General features: G+C 39.3%; 2 protein-coding genes across 4 annotated transcripts in view; one reads left to right on the top strand and one right to left on the bottom strand.

The window, feature by feature from the left end:
• RNF139 (ring finger protein 139) overlaps positions 1–11,150 on the top strand; it is a 43,592-nt gene extending 32,442 nt beyond the window's left edge. The window contains exon 3 of one of the 3 annotated variants that reach the window (XM_021688784.1): positions 11,093–11,150. In XM_021688784.1, the coding sequence (XP_021544459.1) occupies positions 11,093–11,120 (28 nt within the window). In that variant the 3' untranslated portion in view covers positions 11,121–11,150. Of the gene's footprint in view, positions 1–5,972; positions 6,486–11,092 lie in introns of those variants that run through there. The other 2 variants (XM_021688785.1, XM_021688783.2) reach the window with 2 other exon arrangements.
• TATDN1 (TatD DNase domain containing 1) overlaps positions 1–12,124 on the bottom strand; it is a 38,597-nt gene that overhangs the window by 19,403 nt on the left and 7,070 nt on the right. Inside the window, exons 2-6 of the mRNA XM_021688787.2 lie at positions 9,194–9,259; positions 7,036–7,085; positions 4,049–4,112; positions 2,004–2,147; positions 1,864–1,906 (exon numbers count right to left, since the gene is read on the bottom strand). Coding sequence (XP_021544462.1) covers positions 1,864–1,906; positions 2,004–2,147; positions 4,049–4,112; positions 7,036–7,085; positions 9,194–9,259 — 367 coding nt within the window. The remainder of the gene's footprint in view (positions 1–1,863; positions 1,907–2,003; positions 2,148–4,048; positions 4,113–7,035; positions 7,086–9,193; positions 9,260–12,124) is intronic.

Raw genomic sequence — 12,124 nt, forward strand, 5'->3', positions numbered from 1 at the left:
AAAAGAGCCTTTTCCCCTTATTAAGAACTCAGTGAACATTTATGGAGTACCCGCCGTGCGCTCAGAGTACTGTGCGTGGTGCTGTGGGTACGACAACATGAGTGAGGCTGGGTACATGCCTCCGGAGAACTCCGACACTAGTCTGCTGTGGGACAGGAAGGGGTGACGTAAACGTATTCCAGGACAATGTGCAAAATGCTGAAACAAGTACAGAGCACCCTGTGTGCAGGGAGGGAGCTGCACTCTGGGAGCATATGCTAGGGGAAAAGGAGGGAGCATCGGCAAAAGTGGGGGGGGGGATTGGTTCCTTAACATCAATCCAAATGGGATTCCTACTGGTGTGTTTTTTTACTAAATCATTTGATGTTTTATAATTTTAAAAAAATCTCAAATTGAACTGCCTGTCTTTTCAAAATTATACCATACTTTAGTTTGTCCTTAGCTTTATCTACTCTGGAAGAGACCTAGCTCACATCCCCTCACCTTATTAGCAAAGCCTTCCCTGACTCCCCCAGAAGGTCCTTCCCCCTGCTGTCATACATCTTTTTGTTAGCATTTTCCAAACCATTTTAATTATTTATGTCCTCTCTTGTCTATAAAGGCATCAGAACCAAGCCTATTCTTTGTATTACACTGGGGAGGCACTTGGTAATCATTCACTGAATGAATGGAGTTTAAACTCTCTAGTACAGATTAATACCTGGGCAATTGGTATCTGTGTTCAAGCATAAACTATACCCTGCTATACATACTGTTTTAAGTTCTGATCTTAAGGTGATGGTGGAAATATTCTCAGAGCAGTAATTTTTATTTCTCAATATTTTCATTAGATACAAAAGAAATCGAGTTTAAAGTATTCAGGTTGCATTTTAGAATCAGTTTGAATGCATCTGGATCAAAGTCTTATGAGGAGGGAATCCTGAGGGACTCTACCACTGCCCTTGATTGTCACACCCTACACCGTCTGTTTGTGTCATGACATTCATCTTGGCCAAAAACAGAATCTAAAGTGGAGGAATTATGATCTCTGGGCTTAACCTAAGAAACAAACTATTTTTCTATTTAAATGTGAATATGTGAACTTTTAAGGTCAGTGACCTATAAATGATATTCAAGAGACGTTAAGGATTTAGTAATCCTGCTTGGTAATCATGTGAATGTCCCTGAAAACCATAGCATCATACATCACTAAACAGCTCTGAGAGGATTTATTCTACTGTTTTATCACCTGGATAATTAATACATTGTTTTTGAAACGCAACAAAATGCTCATGTCTTAAATTAAGTCTATGACCTAATTTTTCTTTTTGGCCTATCACACTACCCACCGATATGCTGACAGGAGCTCCAACTAAAAGGTATAGGCAGTGGGTTGTAGGAAGTCTACAAGGGTTGGGAACTTTGGAATTCTCTGAGACGCCACCACTCTCCACATGGGTCCTGTGAAAAGACCCTCACATTCTAAGTTGACTATATCCAGTGCCCAGCAAGAGGAGGTTTTTTCCTACTTTGATGATTGATCCTATAATTTCTTACCCTTGGCTCTTAAATCATGCCCCCAACTGAATTTAAATCATTTCACTGGAATGGTTCATGCATGAATACTTTCATGAGGCAAAGAACAACGAAAGTCTCCATCACGTAAAACTCATCCCTTATTTCTACCATTAAAATTAAGTTAGATGGTTAATCAGTTAGGAACTGTATGCTTCCATCCCTTCCATTTCACTTAACTTTTGATATACAAAGGGAAAAACAAAAAATCCTATGCTTAATCCAACTACATTCTGAACAGATAAAAGCTATTTAAAAAAAATCACTTAAGATTGTATGATAATTACGAAAGTCAAAAAATTTCCTTACTTGAGCTGAGTATCTTTGGGACAGAACTGTAGTCGGTCGAAATCTTTAAAAGATAAAAAAAAGAACCAGTAACAACTCATTACCCTATACAGAACAAATCACTTTCAAAGTCACTTTAACAGGGCTAGGTTGGCACTTACCCAGTCCACACTCCCCTACTGCTACAACTTTCCCCTTATTGTTTTCAGCAAGATTTAACAACTCCGTTAAGTAAAGATCAGGATCATTCTTTTCAAATTCATCACATCTTGTAGGATGACATCCAACTGTACTGAAAAACATATCTAGCACAAAATAATGTCTTAGGATTATTTTCAAAATATTTTTCATATTACATTTAATATGCAAAATGATAGAATAAGTTCAACTGGTTAATTTTTAATAGCCATAAACTATTTGAACCACAAGAATTGATTAAGTTCAATCATATAATTTTTGGAACACCTTAACAAAGCAGGACATGAATATGAAAATTGCCATAACATATTTGTAAAAAGAATTAATTCAACTTTCCAAAGCTTGGTATTTACTGAGTCTTGTAGAATAGAAAATGAAACAATTTCTTGGAGAATGAAATGTCATAACCTAATTATATCCTTTATATTCACTATTCACATCACTGTCTTTTTCATGTATTTAATATAACAAAATGTATTTCTTCCCCCTTAAAAAGGGTGACTTAAAGAGATGGAAGGGGGATTTGTTTTTGTTTTTTTTTTTTTTAAGATTTACTTATTTGAGAAAAAGAAAGAGAGCACAAGGTGGGGGAGGGGCAGAGGGAGAGGGAGAAGCAGGCTCTCCACTGAGCGGGGAGCACTCCGGGCTCAATCCCAGGACCCCTAGGATCATGACCTGAGCCAAAGACAGAAGCTTAACTGACTGACCCAGACACCCTGGGATTGGTTTTTCTAATGAAAAATAAAGCTCACTTATTTGGAGACCACATCTTGATAGCTGTAATTGTATGGAACACAAATATGAAGTCAAAAAGGGCTTCTGAGGGGCGCCTGGGTGGCTCAGTCGTTAAGCGTCTGCCTTCGGCTCAGGTCATGATCCCAGGGTCCTGGGATCGAGCCCCGCATCGGGCTCCCTGCTCTGCAGGAAGCCTGCTTCTCCCTTTCCCATTCTCCCTGCTTGTGTTCCCTCTCTCGCTGTGTCTCTCTCTGTCAAATAAATAAATAAAATCTTTAAAAAAAAAAAAAGGGCTTCTGAGTGGCCTGCACCTGAACCCACAGGAGAGGTGGGGAGCCTTCCTCAGCCTCTCCTGCAGGTGTTTACATATAAAGGAGGCAGAGGTTTTAAAGCAGTGAGGACACAGTACGGGAGGAGGAGTGAAGAGGGCTGACAAGGGGAGCTTCAAGAACTTTTAAAAACATATCTCTTTGGGGATTAAAAAGTATAGAAGGCCATATTCTTATACCCCCAAAGGCATCTCGGAAGGTGACTACTTTTAATCACTAAGAAAAAGTGTCAGTGGATCCTGAAGAGAAGTATGCATTTTAGAAAGATTTCCATAAAAAATAACTTTTAGTAAGTAAATCCGTATTTTGAAAAATAACATGGAATGCCTAATTCTTCAATGTCTAGCACAAGAAGCATGCATGCCAAAACACAAAACCAAAATAAGTTAGGTAAAGTGAATGCCAGATAAAGGAGAGGTTTTCTGTAACTAGGATTTCCTTAGGAACCAGTTACAAAACTTCATAGATTTTAAATAAAATGCAAAATGTATGAACATAAAGTGAGCCGAGAGATTATTTATTATTACTTGCATTCCTGGGGCCTTACAACAACGGTCTACGTGATAAATATTTAATAAATGACCCTTAACAGTTTAAGTTTTAAAAATGCAAATAAAAAGCAACTCACATCTAAGCACATTACAACATACAAAAATCTTACATCAGAAATATGTGAGGCTAAACTGTATACCCAGTGAACTTAATTCTCATTAACTGAAATCTTTAATTGTTAAGTACAGTGAGAGAGAGGGTTTAATCACATCTGATACACCAGTGGGCACTTAGAATTCTTGCATTTTAATCATGTCCCATTGCAATCCATCTGTTTTCCTGTTATTTCTACAGTCACAATCCATTGTATTGTACCTGAGGCAGTTTTTAGAAAGATTTCTTCAAAATAATTCATATTGGGGGGGGAGGGGGTAAAAGTAATATGAGGATACCATTTGTTTGTGCCAAATGCAGTGCCTCTTTACTGTCCTGCAGATTTCCACCTGTAATCATAAACTGAAATAGAAAGAAATAAAATAAGCCTACTTGAACAGAGCATCAACAACAGTTTCCCAAACATGCCTTCCTGCTGCTTTTTTCCAGAATGCTTTTCTCTCTTTGACTGTCACACACTTACCCTTCCTTTAAAATTTGGCTGAAAGGTCATCACCTATTTAGAGTGGTCCCTGACCACCCCTCTCCATACAAGCATACATACAACACAGAATTTGTCACGCCTTCCCATTAAAATGTATTCACATGTCTGTTTTTCCTGTTAGATCAAGAGCTCCTTAAGCACAGAGATCACATTATGAAAGACCAAATAACTAAAGACTTCTAAATTTAGAGTTCTTTTAATCTGAGGCGCCTGGGTGGTTCAGTCGGTGAAGCGGCTGCCTTCGGCTCAGGTCATGATCCCAGGGTCCTGGGATCGAGCCCCGCATCGGGCTCCCTGCTCCGCAGGAAGCCTGCTTCTCCTCTCCAACTCTCCCTGCTTGTGTTCCCTCTCTCGCTGTGTCTCTGTCAAATAAATAAATAAAAAATCTTAAAAAAAAAAAAGAATTCTTTTAATCTAAATTGGAGATTCAGTAGTGTTTATTAATTCAACAGTTCTCCAAGTGTGGTCCCAGAACCCCTGGGGGAATGTGAGGTCAAAACTATTTTCATAATAATTCTAAGATGCTCTTTGCCTTTTTTCACTCTCACCCGGCCCCAAGTGTGCAATGAGATATTCCAGAGGCTACATGATGTGTAATATCACAACAGACTGACTGCAAAAACAGATATCCAAGTTCAGCAGTCTTCTATTAAGAGCCAGACATTCAAGAGATGTTTAAAATAAATAAATAAATAAAACAGTTCCACTCACATCACATTTTTTTGGTTTGGAAAATACTTATTTTTCATAAAAATATGCTACCTATGTTATATAATGGTTTACGGTTAATAGATATTTTACATTCTTCTTAGTTCTAATTTCCAATATTAGCAAATAAAACCCACATAAAGAAAAGCTCTTTGGGGTCTTCAGGAATATTGAAGAACGTGAATGGGTTTTGAGACCAATAGTTTGACCATCACTGGATTAAGGCATATTGAATTCTTCGTAAGGAAATGCATGGCTCCTGGCAGAAAGCACATTTCTAAAGAGGCGCCCTCGGGGTCCACCGGCGGTCAGAAGGACTGTATTAAAGGGAAAATGTCACAAAGAGCGGTGTGTGGGTGCCAGCTACTGAGGCAGTGCTGAAGTGTGTGCCCTTCTAAAGAAGGGACTTACTAAGCACACTGATGTAGATTTTTTTAAGCATCTCACTCCAAGCGCCTCACTGAGCCAAAATCAAGAATTCGTTCTAGGCACGCGCCTAAAGAGAAAACATACAAAACACAGGAGGAAGTGCAAATGATGAACAGATGTTTTCATATAGCAACCTAAACTTCTAATATAATGGGCACTGAGAACCTAATTCAGGGAACGCACAGCCATTATTAAATCCTCAACTGCTTGTAAAACACAGGGTATAATATCTTAACAAAAATATTGGGAGAACTTGACTGTTGACTAACACTACCTAATTCTTTAATACAAGACCAGGTGCCCAGATCTAGTATTTCTATTCTGTAAAATAGTTTCTATTCAAGTCTCTCTTTTATCTATTATAACTTTCCCAAATAGATGAAAAAGCAAGGACAAGACCAGAGAACGTAATTTCCTCTCGCAGGTCACAATGATATCAGGATCATGGTGGCTTCCACCAGAAACCTGATAAAATAAAGGGTGTTTACGCAGGTACAATACCAAGTGCTTTGCACTCCAGCTTTATTTAACTCTCACAACAACTCCCTTAATTAGGCATCATTATCATTCTCGAATTACAGATGTGAAAACTGAAGCCTATAGAGAGAAGCGCCCATGTTACAAAGCTTTGAAGAATGAAGCTGGGGCTGGAACCCAGCGGTGTGAGGCCATAACTGTGCTTTTCATCACTACAACTTAACTGCAAGACACTAAGTTAGATTCCAACTAGGAACCACGACTGAGTAAATTCCATTTCTGTCATTCTTACATCGGTGTGTGTACGTTTCCAAATGTTAGATTAAACTACTCACAGCTGACACATGAAAATTTAGGAGCTTGGTATTTCAGAGTCTGCAGAAAAGCATTTTATAAAGTGATTTACCAAGCAGAGAATGACTGCATAATGAGAAGTGAATGCTGTAACTTTTATCCTTTCTTATTACTTGTGAGCAGTGACTCTACAGTGTAGAGCTGGGACTGCGGATCTCAGGAGCCAGCAGGGTCCTCTCTTACAACGGAGGTGATTCAACCAGAAGCCGCAGCTACCAAGTCTCTGGACACCACACTGGGGAACTTAACTTTATGTGTGCATATGTGGGTTACCTTGATATTTTTTAAAAATACTAATTAAAAAGAAGTATCTATTCAAAGAATTTGACACAGAGCTACTGTTCATTTGCTTAGAACTCTCTAAAAAGCAGAATTTTCCTGATAATCAAATTAGTACTATAAAAATTAAAGTGTCTTCTCAGTTATTTGAAAAGGTATATCCATACACAGATACAAGTCTTTCTGATGACCAATGAATTCTAACAAAAGACCACTGAATTCTAACAAATGCTAAGTTATGTTACAAAATTTATTTTTAAGAGTTGCATCTTGAGAAGCCTGGTAATTCAGATAAGTTGTAAAAATTTTTTTTCAAAGAGACTTTGCCATTTACCACATTTCTGCTCACATAAAGAACTATCCAAGCATGAGGTCTGTTTCACTTAAGTTTGGTATTTTACTTCATTTACTTGCTAATATTACTTGTTGACAATACATATCCCAAAATGCCAAGTGTGGCATTAGCTCTTTCTCTTCTATTCTACAGTATCTTAACCAAAATTTAATTTTTAAGAAAACTTAACAAAAATTTACCTTTTTAACACCAATCCGGACAGCTCTCTCTATTACATCTTGTAAGTCATCTGTAAAAAGCAAACCCCACCTTAAGAAAACTTGTTATAAAAAATTTCACTTATCCCTTCTTGAAAGAAAAATACATAGAAACAATTATATTTACCAAATCAACAGTTTGATGAGTACTTATAATAATCAGCAATAACCCGAGGGAAAAAAAAAAGAAATCCATATGAGGCAAACTAGATGACTAGTTATCCATTTAATTATATTTTATTCTGTTGACCAAACGGGAGAAAAGTGACAAAAATCAGGGGGTTCCAACAAAAGGTGAATTTGCTCACTACAATTTAAATTACTTGCCTTAAGTTTGAAACTTGTTGGTACTGTATTTTTTTAAATAAAAATGAAACAATCATTAAAATTGTTATTTTTACTAGGGCTTTTCAAAATATATCTGTAATGCCACCCAAAACATGATAAAACATCTCTTTTTAAATTGCAGTTAATGCTGTATTTCTATAATTCCCATTCCCACTGAGGAAGGATAATTTTTATTTTCTCTGACAGTTCTTTGCTCTTCCCCCAAAGTTTCTTGTTAAGTAACGACCTTTTCTGGGGAGATCAATAGAAAGCTAAGCTTTAAGAGGCCTGAGGTAAATGGGACAGCAAAATCAAACAATTCTATCATAAAAACCCACTTATTAATTTCATATTTAATTATCACAGGAAATTTAGTTAGAATTCAATTATTTCTAGAGTAGCAATAAAATTTTAGACAAAAACTATCAATTTAGTGAACTTCTAACAACTAGTTTCACTAAATATTATAAACCAGAGTGCTACTGATATTGATGATAATAAAGCTTATTTCACAAACACACACATACGTAAGAGTCACAAAGCATGAAATCTAGGAAGTGCTACAACAGCAAGACAATCAGAATATAATTTATTCAATCATCTGCAGTACCTAACATCTTATAAAACAAAAACATTATCAAAACTTCTAAATGCAGTAGAAAAGGTAAGTTTTGAGGTAAGGCTTATGAAAGCTAACATTTAACTTTCTTCTTTCAAGTGGCATGTCACATTCCCAGTATTTAGAGAAGCTTTCACTTAGTATCACCTAGAAGCACAAGTGAAATTGGTTCTAACTTAATTGTTGAAAGAAATGTGTAATTCCTCTTCACCCAGACCACAAACCCAAATTTTCCTGTTTGCATTTATATAACAAATACAGTAATTTTCTAAGGCAATATTCATAAACCAGTTTATTGGAGAAATTCTTTCAAAAACGTGTTGTCACCATCATTTCCTGCTTCCTCACCTCAGATGACAAAATACACGAATGATCTTGATATGATAAATAGAAGCCATTTTGCTTTTGGCTAAGCTTTCCATCAATCTTTGAGAAACTACTGTGTATTCTCACCTACACCACAGGGATCTGGGCTCTAGCAGGACTTGGAAGAAAGGGGGGGAAGGCAAGACAGGGAAGCTGGAGAGCAGCGCGCCCACTCCTTAACCACATTACCACTTTGTCACCCAGGTGAAAACATTTCCAAAAGACTAAGTATTACAGTGATGTTCAGCTGAATGTGATTTTGATGTTCAACTGCATATGATTTTTAAATTATGTGCCCTCATGTTCAGTTGCTTAAAAGACTAATTAAACATCAACCATTGTTTGGCTTTTATGCATTTCTATATTCGAAATTATAAACTTCCTCAGAGAAGGAGGCCTTGGTAACACTGTTATTACAGGTGCTTTATAAATGCTCATGGTTGTGATTTACCCATGTAGCTTATGTATATTTCACTTGGTTTACAGTTTTAAACTATATGCATCCAAGATGCACAATAAATCCTTTTAATATTTCAATTGTAAAGTGGATTATGCTTCTCATGATCTCCTTGAGGCAGAAAACTTGTCTTCATAGAGAAACTTTTTTTTTTTTTTAATTTTATTTATTTGACAGAGAGATACAGCGAGAGAGGGAACACAAGCAGCGGGAGTGGGAGAGGGAGAAGCAGGTTTCCCGCGGAGCAGGGAGCCTGATGTGGGGCTCGAACCCAGGACCCTGGGATCATGACCTGAGCCGAAGGCAGACGCTTAACAACTGAGCCACCCAGGCGCCCCTAGAGAAACTATCTTGATAAAAGAAACATTTACCTTGATGCTTCTGAACTCCCCTATAAATTCCTCTGAACATAGGATCTGTCAAGTTGATACCAATATCTGTGGAAAGCAAAAATAATTATTAAGAGCTTCTATTTTAAACTTCTATGTTAAATAGAAGTTCCCGTTAAGAAATTTTTCATTCACTCAAACAAAATCTACAACTGACCCATTGTCAGTTACTGTGCTAGACACCTGGGACACAAAGAGGAGTAAGAATTCTAGCTCGCAAGAAACTCACTGCAGAATTGGGAAGGCAGATCCATCAACAGTTAAGAAATAATTCTAAAGTAGACACTGACACTGTGGGACACAGATGAGGAACACCCAACCTAGTCTGGTAGATGGCCCAGAAGTTTCCAGAAGAATGGATCCCTGAACTGAATCTTAAAGGGTAAGTTAGAGTTACCCAGAGGACGAGGGGAAAATTGCAGACAGAGGAAGCGGGAGCAGTGCGTCTGGGGTGTGGAAGAGCAGTGACTGTGGCGAGCTACAGGCTGTTCGGCTGGAGAGAAATGTAGGGAAGTGAGTGGCCAGAAAAGTCCAGACTCAGCTATGTTACAGACATTGGTCTGTCTTTAAAACACCAGATGCAATCAGAAGCACAGATGGCTTTTAAGCAGAGGCGTTAAGGTTTGTCTTCTGGACATCTCATTCTGGCGTCTTTGCAGAAGGTAGGATTTGAAGGGGGCAAATGGAGTCCGCAGATCTCATTTGGAAACAGACAAGAGCTCATACTTACAATGAGGAGAACCTGAACTGGGTTAATGTAAGGAGAGATGCAGAGAGCAGAATAAATTATTTCTTTATTCACCAAATACTATGAAGACCAAGCCTGTGTCCTTACTATGTAAGGAGTTAGGGGATACAGAAGGGAGTAAGACCCAACACTTGGTCCCTGCCCTCCAGGAATTCATGGTCTCTATGGGACCTACAAATATACTTGGTGATATAATATGTTAGACTAAGCAACACAAGGCAAGAATGTTTTTCTTTATTGCTATATTCCTAAAACCTAACATAATGGTTGCCCCATAGTAGGAGCTCTATACATGCTAAGTCTATAATTACTATGTGCTTGGGAGCACAAAGGGGGCATTAACAGTTTTGGCAAACATGACGAGAAAAGCCTCCCAGCAGAGTTGGATCTTGAACAAAGCTAAAGCTTACAAGATGACAAACGGAAAGGGCATTCTACAACATGGACGCGTGCAGGCACCGACTGTATCTGGAAGACGAGAAGAAAGAAATTCATTGTGCCTACACAGCAGTGGTCCTCAGTGGAGCGCAATTCTGCAGCCCCTCTCTCCTTCTAACCTCCCCCCTTGGACAGCATTTAGCAATGTCCATGTTCATTTCTAGTTGGCGCAACTGAGGGGAGTTACTGGCATCCAGGCTTGAGGCCATGGATGCTGCTAAATATCTTATAATGAACAGGATAACTTCCCGCAAGAAGGGATTATCTGACCGCCAACATCAAGGGCCATTCTTGATAAATCCTGCTGCAGAGTACAAGGGGAATAACAGGATGTGAAGTCAGACTGTACTGGCCATGGGCAATAATAATACCTTCCTTATGGGGCACCTGGGAGACTCAGCCAGTTGGGCGTCTGCCATCGGCTCCAGGCGAGATCCCGGGGTCCTGGGATCTGGGATCGAGCTCCCTGGGATCGAGCTCCCTGCTCAGCGGGGCGTCTGCTTCTCCCGCTCCCTCCGCCTCTCCCCCCACTTGTGCTCTTGCTCGCTCTCAAAATCTTTTTAAAAAATAATAATACCTTCCTTATTTAAAATACACACCCTTTAGCGTTTAGCACCAGGAGAATCTCCAAGTTCATGATGGTTGGGGGCACTTGCCTTCCTACAAACCCTTACATTATTTCTGCTTACTTTCAGCTTCCTCTTGGTAATGTTCTCACCCTGATTTCTGGCCCTGAGTAAGCTGTGCTGCTTCCACATGAAGACAGACTTGAGGTGATGGATGGGAGTTTGGACGATCTAAGGGATGGTGGAGAGAGTAGTCCAGACATTTGGAAAAACAAAAGAAGGGCACAATGCAGAAAACTTGAAAGATATTTCAGCAACAGTATATATGTCAATAGAGGGCAGGAGATGAATTCATACCGGTACCCTTTAAAGGATTATTAACACACAAACACTGACCACAGTAAATACAATATAGGGGTTCAATGGAATGGCCCAGATCACAAGAATTCAGCATCAATTTTTTTTTTTTTTTAATTAAGGAAAGGAAACTAGATAGGGCAGAGGACAGACTGAGAAAGGGAGCCCAGGGAAGACAGGAGAGGCTTTTCTGCCTCGAAGAGTCCTTCACAGAGCTCCATCTACAATCACCCACCATGGACGATGGTTAGGAGCACAGACTTGGTCTGTATTTCTTCTACTCATTTCCCCTTTGTGCAGCAAAGAGATTAGTATTTTTCCAAAGCAATCTTTTTACTAGAAAACAAAGTGAAAAACAAAGGAAACAAAAGCAAGCAAATTTACCAAGTAAACTTTATGATACTCATTTTAAAAGCAACGGAGGGGTGCCTGGGTGGCTCAGTCAGTTAAGCATCCAACTTTTTAAAGATTTTATTTATATATTTAAGAGAGAGAGAGAGCAAGTGAGCGTGCATGAGCAGAAGGAGGGGCAGAGGGAGAGGAAGAAGCAGACTGCCGCTGAGCAGGGAGCCCGACTTGGGCCTCAACCTTAGGACCCCGAGATCATGACCTGAGCTGAAGGCAGACGCTTAACCGACTGAGCCACCCAGGTACCCCAGGTGTCCAACTCTTGATTTTGCCTCAGGTCGTGGTCTCGGGCCTGAGATCAGCCCCTCATCAGGCTCTACACTCATTACGGAGTCCGCTTGTCCCTGTCCCTCCCCCCTGCCCAGCCCCGGCTTGCACTCACTCTCTCTTTAAAAC

The sequence above is a fragment of the Neomonachus schauinslandi genome, chromosome 4, assembly GCF_002201575.2.
Source record: "Neomonachus schauinslandi chromosome 4, ASM220157v2, whole genome shotgun sequence".
Classification (NCBI taxonomy): Eukaryota; Metazoa; Chordata; class Mammalia; order Carnivora; family Phocidae; genus Neomonachus; species Neomonachus schauinslandi.